Here is an 11,301-nt window from a genome sequence, read left to right as displayed (position 1 = left end):
CTCTTTCACTGGCCACCGCCCCTCCCTCGCGCCCTAAGACGGGCGCTGCGATAGGGGGTAAACGGCCTGATCACGGCGGGATGACACTCAGTGGCGCACTAAATCCTTCCTAGGGGACGATTTTGGATCCCGTCGGAAACGAGTCTACAGCACTTCTATAGGCCTAAGTAGGTCCCGGCTAGTAATCCTAACCCGAGCAATCTTAGACCGAAGCTTAGACCCCGGGAGCCACCTTTCAAAGCTGACTCCCATGACCCGAGCAACAGGCGCTTGTGGGCGCCCGCTTTAGTGACTTCTCTTTATCACTCTTAATTTAAGGCGGATTAGTCGGCTGGCCTCAGCCAGAGGCTCCTGGCTCGGTACGGGGAAAGTGGGTAGAGAAGGGAAGGGACAAGGGAGGGGGAAGGAGAGGGGGGAAAGAGGGGGCGCTTGATCCTAACGCTCCCCGGTTACCTAGCGTATACCGTAGCCCTGCAGGATCAGAAAATCCAAACATCCGAAAATTGTTTTGGCTAAGTCCGGCAGTTGACTTCGAGAGCTTGAAACACGAGAGCTTCTCTAGTCTTGCGCCTCCTGGCCAACATTAGGCCTTCTTTATATATCAGTCACGTTCAAATCGACCTTTCTTCCGTGAAAAAATGTAGAACTGTCAAACGAGGTCTCGAACGGGCCAACCTTCCCACCAAAATCTAGCAAAAAAAGCCACTTGCTTACCCTCGCTACAGCGAAGTCAGATTCCACCTAGCGCCAATACGGACCTTAGCTGTACGAGACTCTTGCTTCGAACAACCTTCTGTCAACCGGTTGCCCGCCTGTCTATTATGTGAATGACACTGAATGCCGCTGTCGACCGGCCCGTAACCTTACCAGTCAACCGGCCAGTATAACCTCGTAGTCAATGTGGTGGCCAAGGACTGGCACCACAGCCTTGCCTTGGCAAGGCTCTGGATGTAGTCCGTACAAGCTTACCTGTTACGGGTCGATAGAGAGAGATAGAATAACAGACATACTTAGACTGACGCTTCCGCTCCTTGTTTCCGTTCATTCGTAGCCGTCCGCCACAGCCAACCTGTCTATAAAGCGTGTTTTCGGCAACCGGCTACAGTTCTTGCCATCCGGGCTTTCTGCCCTAAACGGCTTGACATAGTTCAGTCTTAATGTTTAGTACTCCCTCTTTGCGACAACATTTTGATCGATGAGTAGATGTAGGAGGATGCTAGTTGTGCTGTACTTGCTGTCTCTCAAAGGTGTAATACTGGCATGCTCCAGTACGCGAGTACATAGCGTACACCTATATGGTAGTTGAGAAAACGTCTTGGAAACGGTTCCGCCAATTGATACTAGTACTGTCCGTTTATAGAGAACGTTCAGCCTTCTTGGGCGCTCTATGGCGCTCTAATACATCTGGAGATCCGCGACTCCTAGCACTTGCATCATTGCAGCATCAAACAGCTTCCAAAAACGACATGTAAAACATCCCTGGATCGATTGCCTTGCTGTGTCACGATTGCCGAGGCCAGACAAGGCAACGAGGCGCCACGGCCCTCTACTGCCAAGGACTCCAAGGTCTCAGGGGTCAAGACACTTGGCACACAATCTCCCACGCGACTCGCGTGGAGGATCGTGTTGGTTCTGGACTTGCTCCTGCAAGTACTGAATCGTTGTACATAGAGAATCACAGTTAATACCTATCTGTCCCGAGGCTCCTCTCACACTATCCCGAGTGACTCTTACACTCAATGTATAGGTCTGGACTCGCACGAAAGAAGCTATTTGGTTGGAACTGATAGTGTGCTACGAGTGGAAGACAGTAGGACTGCACGATCAGGGTCAAGTCATAGACTGGAATATCTGCTCGTAGTCTCTCTATGATCATCTACCGCTAGATTTGTGAACAAAATTCACCCCGTGAGGCTCTACAAGACCCGATCGTTGAGCAGGCAACATTGCGTGTTCTGTTGTTGATCTGACAACGACAGCTTTCGCGAAAGTGGTCTCAGAGAAGCGCAAAGTGTGAGTCCAGACCAAGAGTCATAGTCGAACTGTAAGTCCAAGGAGAGAAAACTTTCTTGAATGTTGGGTGTGGTTGACTGCGATCGCCGAGCGCCGCATGGCCAGCAAGACTGAGCAGGCCTATTCAAAGGCCTTGCGGCATCGTGAGCAAGTTCCGTGACAGGCGAAGCTATCAGGCGTCTCGGTATTCGTCTCAGGGATCGAGGCCCTTCACCTCCGCCGCATCGAGGGAACTATAACTCAGCCTGAGTCGTAGCTATGGCATGATTGTTCGCTGGGCACATGTCTCACAGGAGAATATCCTGGTGAGCTGGTGAAGGGACCTGTGTTCACGATGATATGGGATGAGTTCGAGTATGCTGTTCCTAACGACAACAATTGCCGCACTTCTCGACAGTGCTTATTTGCTTTTCGATAGCCCGGGCGGCGACACCTCTTGAGTAGACTAGGCATCCATGGTAGCGGCACTTAGCATGCGGTAATCCCGTGTCAGCAGGAAGCGTGAGTGCTACCCACCCATCTCAACAGAACGGCAGCGGCCCGCCCATGAGGGAGCTCACATCTGCTGATGGGGATTCATGCAGCAACAGCGGGTTGGCAGATGGACTGCAGTGCTAAGCAGCTGCTCAGGCATCGCGGGTGGTATTTTGCCTGGGATGGGAAAGCGCCTCCATTCCTGTTGAAGATCGAATATATAGCTTGGTAGACACCTCAAAGAAGCACGGTTGCTCGACGGACGGCGCAAATCTCGGAGAGCCCTCTCACCTGCGCAGCAGCGACCGACGGTGAGGCTCTGCAGTAGGAATATGACATTTGGAATGCCAACATGGGATTGCAATCGAGCTTCAACATGAAAGTCGACAGTTGCTGCAGTGTTGAGGAGCCGCCATGCTGGGGCCATTGTCGTGGAAATCGTCGAAAATCTTACTATGAGGTGGTGTACGCCAGGAGACTGCTAAAACCGGAGTTTCGGACAGACGAGGAATGTATCGCGATCGCGATCTGCCGGGATTGAGTAAGTATGCGTTTGCCCGTGTTCCGCTCAAGATATCGACGGGAAAGTCTTGGTGAGTGAGAACGTGGCGTACTTGACTGACGTGGCACATCTGAAGCTCCTTCTGCAAGCTTGGGGACATGTCGAGACGGTGTGGCCCTTGGCGCAACTGTAGTCTGGAGAGCCGATGCAAAATGAACGGTCTAGGACAATCAACCAAAATGGTTCGTGCTAGCCTCGTCCCATTATCGACTCCGCATGAGATCCTGACTAGCCAGAAAGCGCAACGAGCAACGTGTTCAAGAGGTCGAAGGCTACGTCGTGCGGAGCAGAGTGATCTCAGCAGTACATTTTCGCGACAGCGTGTGCGATGGGTGGCTGTGCTTCCCATCTTTGCAACAAGAGAAAGAAGTGAAGAGGCGATACCTGAGAATCCGTGGTAATGAGAGACTCTGAGCGAGAACATGAGAATATCAAACCAACTGGGAAGCCGACTCGAGTTCAGGAAGACGATGAAGAAGCCGGGACCACCGCCTCGAAAATCAAGGAGAGCTTTGACGCGTAGGAACACATTCCTGAGACAATAGCAACGGGAAGATAGCGCCTCATGGCCATCGAATTATGACTACCATGTCGAACCTACATTGATCCTTCGCCATAGACTCGAGCAAGGCTTGCAATGTGCCTGTAATCTGTATGATGCTGCAATCGTCAAACCTTAACGCCGTGTCAATCGTGTTTCGTGAGCTGCTCAGCAGCACTTGTTGCCCTTTTGATCTGGCGTTCCTGAAGGCGTCATGTCAATCTTCACACCGCTACCAGGCGCCCCTTGACCCTGTTCGCCCTGATCGAGGGCCTTGCTCGATACGATGCGATAGATTTCTGTAACTGTCAGTTCGTTCATTGTGCGACTAGCGCTACCTACCGGTGAGGATGTTCTGGAAGGCAAGCTCAACGTTGCTGGCGTCCAAAGCAGATGTTTCGATAAATGAGAGGTTGTTTTCACCTGACATGTTAGCCCATCTCAACCACGTGGGGATGACTCACTGGCGAACTGCTTGGCCTCTTCAGTCGGAACCGCTCGCAGATGACGGAGATCGCTCTTGTTGCCCACAAGCATGATCACAATGTTCGCATCCGCATGATCCCGTAGCTCCTTAAGCCACCGCGTCACATTGTCGTATGTCTGATGCTTGCTGATATCGTACACCAGCAGCGCGCCAACCGCTCCACGGTAGTACGCAGATGTGATCGCACGGTAGCGTTCCTGACCCGCAGTATCCCAGATTTGCGCCTGTTCGTCTCCTGTCAGTCTCTCCACGCTTCTTCCGGCACTTCCTCACCTTGATCGTCTTCGTATCGACAGAGATCGAGCGCGTAGCGAATTCAACACCTTACCGGGCGGTTAGCTTCTTCGTGAGTCAGGTAATCTTGAGTGCCTGCCTATAGTCGATTTGGAGTCCAGGTTGAACTCATTCCTTGCTTCAGTTAGAGAAAGGCGGTTGGTATGGAGATCTTCCATACCTCGTGAAACGACTGAGTAGGTTGGACTTGCCAACACCGGAGTCTCCAATCAAGACAACCTTAAAGAGGAAATCGTACCTAAGCCAACTTGTCAGCGCAGTTCTGAGGCCAGGTGGCGCGCACAGATGCAGGCTGCGGAGCGAGCGGGATAGAGTCTCGGGGCTGCATTAGGTGTACAGAGTGCCTTACTCGTCAGCCATGTTGAGGGATCGAGAAGATGAGAATCGTGAGAAAGGGTGAGGTTTCGTGGAATCGATCAAGGGAACGGGAGCGGGCTTGACAATGGTATTCGGTGACGGTCGAAGTCTGTGGACGGAGAAGAAGGAGTAATGAGTACAATCAAAACTCGGGAGGCAAGGCTGACGTTCTTAAACAGGACTTCTCGCAGCACAGAGGCGTAGAGAAAGACACAACACCGTTTCGGCGCAGCCTGCGTTGCCCTCGCCCACCACCAGCGCCGAGCGCCTTATGCCAAGATCACAGCCTCGTCTTGGCAAATCAAGGGACCCTTTCGAGCTACGCCCCCACCATTCGCCGAGGCTGCATCATCTTTGGTGCTTGTTCTGACATCCACCAAACGTGAGGTCAGTAGAAGCCTCGCGGTCGATGTGCGGGATGAGGAGGCTAGAATAGCAGCTTAAATGACTCTCTACAGCCATAGATGTGCGCTGCCCTCTCGTACTTGTGGTCGGCATGATGTGAATCGATCCTCGAAAAGGTAGCTGGACCTGAATGGACGTCCCTTGTTTAGACATCCAATGCTTGAGGTGGCATCTGACGACGAGACGTAGACATTGTCTGCTCGGTCTCATAGTCGCTCACACGACTCCCAGGAAAGCTAAAACATCCCGAATAATTTAGACGCCTGATGAGCACAGCATAGGCTATGTTTGTTTATTCTGACTATTCGGTTGTGCATACTCAACGCCACGCTGCAGAGCTCTCACTTCTATCGACCGCCGCATCAACCATGAATGGCGTGGTCGCCTTCCGTGGCCTCGGCATACCGCTCGGATGTTGGCAGCGGTCTTCGACGCCAGATCTGACCCAGTATCGTTCGAGCTGTCCTCCGCCGGACCTTCGCCAGCTTCCTTTGTATTATATTCACGAGTTTCCACGACACTGGCGTCAATGAACTGTGCCTAAAAAACGTAGTCCGTTTCCTCACTTGCCCCGTCGTCGTCGACGACTCGCTTGCGGTCTTCGTGGGCTGTTGCTAGGCGGGGTCATTGCGCGGCGATCGAACGTTGTCTTGCGTTCCTCGGTCGATTCGCCGTGCCCCAAGTGCGGAAGGCGATCTTTTGTGTGGCTAGTGACTGTCGCGATCACAGTGGAGCGCAGGAGAGGAGTGGCATCTATCTAAGTGAGCAGTTTGAGCTGTCCATTGGTCCTTAGCATGAACATCTCTCGCGTAGCGGCAGGAATAGACGAAATGGATCAGCAACTTTGCGGGCTCATGGCAGATCTTACTGAAGACGACCATTTGCACTTATGCAAACCTGGAAGTCGGCCTCAGCATCATTGTGCAAGATTCAGTCCGTGGCCTATCGCAAGCGCTCCAAGCAAAACCTCTGGAGATAGCTTAGCGGCATGGCTGTGGCGTAGATGGGAGAGAGGTTGGGAGCAAGATGATATTGAGCAGAGTGGGAGAGCGCGAAGAGACGTATAATAAACAAGAGGATGTCCGTGTGACATTGACTTCTCTAATAACAGCAGTTACAGACTGTACTGGATTTGTTCTATGCTTCGATTGACTGCGTTTTCGCTCGAGTGTTCAAGCTCCGTGCGAGTCTGAGGAGCCGAAAATGAAGGGCGGAGACAACTTAGCTCTATCCGATGAACGCCTGTTTGATTTTGGCACGTCTTCTCGAAAGTTGATCAGATTTTGTTGCCAGATTGTGGGCGAAGAATAGCATGTTGCGGAGAAGTGTCAAGTCGCAATTGATTAGCATTGTAACTCAGACTTCATGAAAGTACTGCGTAGGTCGACGAGGCGGCATGGCCTCAACGCCGAATTAACACGAGATTGAAGCCCTTCTCCCCTTTTCCAATGCCATTGCCGTAGTCGCAAAGCCGCAACAGACGAAGATATATGCAGCGATCCTGCTCACCAAGCACTCGCTGAGGTCTGCACCGTCGTACGATGGATTTAATGTACGCGAATATCTTCTGCTCAACCACCAGTACGCTCAATAAACAACTCTGCATCGGCACGAGCTCAGAACTCCTGCCTTTCGCGAATTGGAAACATCTCCGCTATCATGAGCTCTGCATGATTCTACTGTAGCATGATACTTGGAGAGGGTGGCTTGTTCGGGGGCGGCATAATCATGGTGAGCTGGTAAGCAAGCTTGCTAAAGCAATGCAGCACTTGCGAAGTCACAGAATGCTACGTCTCATCAGTTCTGCGCGACTGTATGAAGCCTGACGTCGAGAAGTAGTCGAGTGCCAAGACAAGAAAGCACCGCTGCAGGGAGTGATTCGAAAAGGATTAGCGGTGTAGTGGCCCCGGACAATTGCTAAAGCTACCTAACTTCAATCAACCCAATTGCCTCATTCTCTCCGACTGACAGTCGTCCAATTCCTCGCTCTGGCTCATTTTCAACCCGCATACCCTACTGTTTGCAATGGCTCATGCGCTGAGAGGGGCAGACTTTAAATTCCTGCGATTCTCCTGCTGAAGGCTATGCTCACTCGATCGCCAGTCTCTGCTCCCCAGCCTCGACATGAAAGCGGACGTTATTCTTTTATTTCCAGACGAACAAGCACGAAGTCCCTCGATTCGTTCCGCCCACGTCGAGTGACCTACGTTGATCGTGGAGTCGGAGCGTCGCCTCCTCCTCGGCCCTCATCTCCTACCAGACCCTCCCGTCAGAACCCCTCCACCCCACTAGTCGATAAAGCGCCGCGGGCCACCCAAGAGCAGGCGATCGTAAAAGCAGAATCTCCTCCTAGCAGCTTAGAGCCTGCACGCTCAATCGCACACCTCGCGATCAAGCGGCATGCCTCAGACGATTTTTCGGCGGATGACGAGCAAATGACCGACGCCGACGCGAAGTCCGATGTCGACGACGACTCCCCGACCAAGAAAGCTCGTGCAGATACACCTCCTAGGAAAGTGGTACCCGCGCAATACGAGGACTGTGATGTTCGCGATCTTGTTGTTTTGATTTCATCAATGATCTTGGAGCTCATCAGCTACAATGATGCAATACCATTACGAGATGGCCATCTCACTCGCTTTCATTCGCGAGCGCCGCCTGGTATATCGGTCCAGGACTACCTCCAACGCTTGACAACGCATGCCACGCTCTCACCACCAATCCTCCTTAGCATGGTCTTCTACATTGATCGACTTTGCGCTCTGTACCCCGCATTTACTATTACGAGCCTCACCGTACATCGCTTCCTGATTGCCAGCGGAACAGTGGCAAGCAAAGGCCTTAGCGACTCGTTTTGGACCAACAAAACGTACGCTCGCGTGGGAGGAGTCAGTATAAGGGAATTGGCGTTGCTGGAATTGGAATTCTTGACCCGACTGGAGTGGAGGATTGTTCCGAAGCCGGAGGTCTTGGTGGATTACTATCGATCTTTGGTCAATCGTAGCGAGACGCACAGGTTCGAGGAGCCACCCACAGGATGAACAGAGGTGGTGCATGATATACCAACGACGATACTGATGAGCCGCATCTAGAATTTCATGCTGCCTTTGTTCTATTGATACAAGTTGCCGCTTCTACTTCATCTTTGGTTTTTCGAGCTCTCTGACAAACGTCGCAGCCGTTCTGAATGCGATATGCTGGCTGTCAGCCACTGGCGGCCCTTTCTCACCACGTACGACCAAGAATCTCTTGAACCTGCTCGATTCCGCTATGGAGTACTCGATAAAGTATTCGATGAGGAATTGATCTCGCTTCATCACTTCTCCTTGCTCGAGACTGGCCGTTGGGGTATGGTCGTATCCGGGCAGACGAGGAAATGGGACAAAGCTCGATTGCTTCACCACGTCATCCGTCCCGAGGGGTTCGGTCAGCAGTTTTGTAGAACCAGGTATAGTCACGTCTGTCGGTGACGAAAGCTCGTTGACTAGTACCAAGAGATCCAGTACTGCTTTCAGCTCATCCTGGTCATCCATCTCCGCCAACGCCAACGCACGTGTCTCCAGGAAGCTCCGAATATTTGGACGGACCATCAACTTGTAAGATGATCCTCGGCCTTTGTAGTGTGTCTCGTACCATTTGAGGAGGGATAAAGCGTTGATTGGTTTCGAGAGAAAGACATCTTCTGTGATGAGAACCAGCTGTCCTTGCGGGAAAAGTGGTTTCAGCTTGTATCTCACTGTATGGGTCGCCGGACTAGTCTCCCAAGATACAGTATGACACACAACTTCTTCACGGTGCAAGAATTTGTGGAACGACTCGAGGCACGTGTAACTCGGATCACCCTCGTAGAAAAAGAACAGACTCGGATCTGTGGTTGTCGCAAAGCGGTGGAACTCTTTCAAGTCGTTTTCGCCGAAGACGCATCGCGGACTCGTCTGTTTTATCGCCCATGCTTTGAGAGCTTGAGCTTGAATGTCATGGGTGTTGGTAAAAGCGACAAATACGAAAGGCATCCGACTTTCAATGACCGCAGAATTCTTGATCAATTTGACGAGAGCGCGATAGTCGGTATCAAAGGACCAGTCCATGTCGGTCGCTTTGTCATCAAGATTCGCAAGCAATTTCGAATCGGCAATTCCATGTACACTTTTGCGGCGCTCGTTGTCGATTCTGGGATCAGCCGTTTGATCGATCGTAGCCTTGGGACTTTGCGCACTCTCGACTCCTGCAATGCTTTGACGACGCACAGGAGCTGGGCGCACGGGGTGGCATGAAGCTGCTGGTGCTGCTTCTTCCAACCCTGATTTCGATTGCATTTTGGCCTCAATCAGAGCAGGTAGTGATGCTGCAGGCCCAGCTGGATGCAAAAATTTGCATTCGTCACCGTACCAACATGCTTTCCCAGCCCCCCAGTACCAGCACACCACTGTGCGTCGATTCGGTGGCGGAGCTAAGGTGGCCATCGCGGTCACACTCATTCCTTGAATGCTTTCACGAACTTCCATGACAAGATCAGGACGGGCCTGCATATTCTTGTAACGCTCTGTATGACTCCACGGGGGAGAGTTGGGCGAAAACAGAAGGAGTATGAGTGATGAATCAGGATGATACCAGGCAGCGGTTGAGTCGTATCTCTGTAAGTGCTCAGAGAAGCCTTTGCAACCTTCCGCTGTATCGTCAAATGGTTTGATCGGGGCACCACCAAGTCCAAGATCTCTCCAATACTTAGATATCTCCCGTAGCTGTGTAGGCTGCATGACATGATCTTGAGCGAAATTGAGATTGATCTCGTATTTGTTCATGGCCTTCTTATAATTGAGCAGCACTGCACGCGCAGGTTCGGCTAGATTGACAATTTTGACATCGCCTATGACACCTGGGCCAACTGTGATGTGAACAACCAGCTCGTTCTTAGCCCAAACTCGTCCATTCCTTGCAGTGTGTTGAGGTTGTGTGCCAAAATGCACCGAACCTCCGGATGCAGGACTCTGGCCATCGGACCCTTTAGCCTGTTTCGGAGGCGATATAACAGGCACCGATGTGGTGTCAGCCGGCTTCGGAAGCGATGTAGCAGGAGCGGATGTGGGCTTATCCGTCACTGCAGCAGGACTTCCAGGGAACCCCGTAGGCTTTGGAGTAATTAGAAACTTCTTTGTCATGACCGACGGTACTGAGTTGTCCTCGGCTCGTGCTGTGGATTCGGGAAAGAAGAGTAAAGAGCCATCAGGCGAAGGTGGATCGATAGGTGGCAGCGACATTTGCTTGTCAGTAGAAATGAATTTCAAATTCGGATCGTCTGGATTCACTTGAGGCTCTTCTGCCGCTTTCTTCCTTGCGTTACCCATATGTCTGAGGTTGCGAAACTTAGAGCCGACGGAAGGCTGTCTGGTAGGCTCTGCGTTGATCGGTCTCGGAGGAGGTGGCTTGGTAGTTGTCTTCATGGCCGATTCTGCTCTTCCTGGTTGGGTGCGACCGGATGCTCGATTCTTGAGAAGTGGAAATGGGCCGTTGTTTAGTTGGGCTGGGCTGTCAATCCGACGCTTCTTGGAAGGCGGCTGGTCGGCCTGTGCGCTCGTCGAGCTACTGGCCATCTCTGCTTGCGAAGAATCATCGAGATCTTGGTAAATCTTCTCCGCCTCTTCAATCTGCCTCTCTTCGTGTTCTCGCATCCGCCGCTCAAGATCAGCGAGTTGTTGATCGTCCAAAGTGTCGCCAGCGGCCAGCTGCCTTTTCCACTGAACGATGGTTTCATCATCTTGGAACTGAGATGCAACCTCCCATGTGCTTTCATACTAATCTCGTCAGAAGAAAGTACGACGAGCAAACAAATACGTACATCTGCGTATTCACTCCACAAGACTAAATACTCAACAGTGCCGGCGTTCGTCCGCTCGGCGAGGATCCGCTGTATTGCGTAGATATCGCCCTCTTCTTCGGCAACGTCGAGCTCGGGGTCGTCATCACCCTCGTCTTCGGCACGACCTTTCATGGACGACATCTCGCTGAGTGTGGCTCGTGTGGTGGGGGTAGATTGCTTCTTCGTATCCAGGCAGGTATACAACAGCGGTTGTTCCCGGGGTGCCAAGAACTCGTATCTCTTCATGGTAGTGAAACGAGGCCTTGCTCCTGCGTCCCAAACATGCCTAATGCCACTCTCTAAGGTTTGAT

General features: G+C 52.0%; 3 protein-coding genes across 3 annotated transcripts; 1 reads left to right on the top strand and 2 right to left on the bottom strand.

The window, feature by feature from the left end:
• Positions 1–3,758: 3,758 nt before the first annotated feature.
• On the bottom strand, positions 3,759–5,226 carry HMPREF1541_10818 (uncharacterized protein; the record flags this gene model as incomplete). Its single annotated transcript, XM_008715487.1, has 5 exons — positions 3,759–3,889; positions 3,933–4,013; positions 4,055–4,301; positions 4,351–4,400; positions 5,214–5,226. The coding sequence occupies 5 exons, from the start codon at positions 5,224–5,226 to the stop codon at positions 3,759–3,761; spliced, it is 522 nt and encodes a 173-aa protein (XP_008713709.1).
• A 1,991-nt stretch (positions 5,227–7,217) lies between these two features.
• On the top strand, positions 7,218–8,174 carry HMPREF1541_10817 (uncharacterized protein; the record flags this gene model as incomplete). The annotated part of the gene is made up of 1 exon (XM_008715486.1): positions 7,218–8,174. One exon carries the CDS (start codon positions 7,218–7,220, stop codon positions 8,172–8,174), a length of 957 nt encoding a protein of 318 aa, XP_008713708.1.
• Positions 8,175–8,267: 93 nt separating this feature from the next.
• Positions 8,268–11,236, bottom strand: HMPREF1541_10816 (uncharacterized protein; the record flags this gene model as incomplete). Its single annotated transcript, XM_008715485.1, has 2 exons — positions 8,268–10,925; positions 10,970–11,236. 2 exons carry the CDS (start codon positions 11,234–11,236, stop codon positions 8,268–8,270), a joined length of 2,925 nt encoding a protein of 974 aa, XP_008713707.1.
• Positions 11,237–11,301: the final 65 nt, after the last annotated feature.

The sequence above is a fragment of the Cyphellophora europaea genome (assembly GCF_000365145.1).
Source record: "Cyphellophora europaea CBS 101466 unplaced genomic scaffold supercont1.14, whole genome shotgun sequence".
Lineage (NCBI taxonomy): Eukaryota > Fungi > Ascomycota > Eurotiomycetes > Chaetothyriales > Cyphellophoraceae > Cyphellophora > Cyphellophora europaea.
The sequence above is the reverse complement of the archived record's forward strand: the minus strand, read 5'-3'. Positions and strand labels throughout refer to the sequence as shown.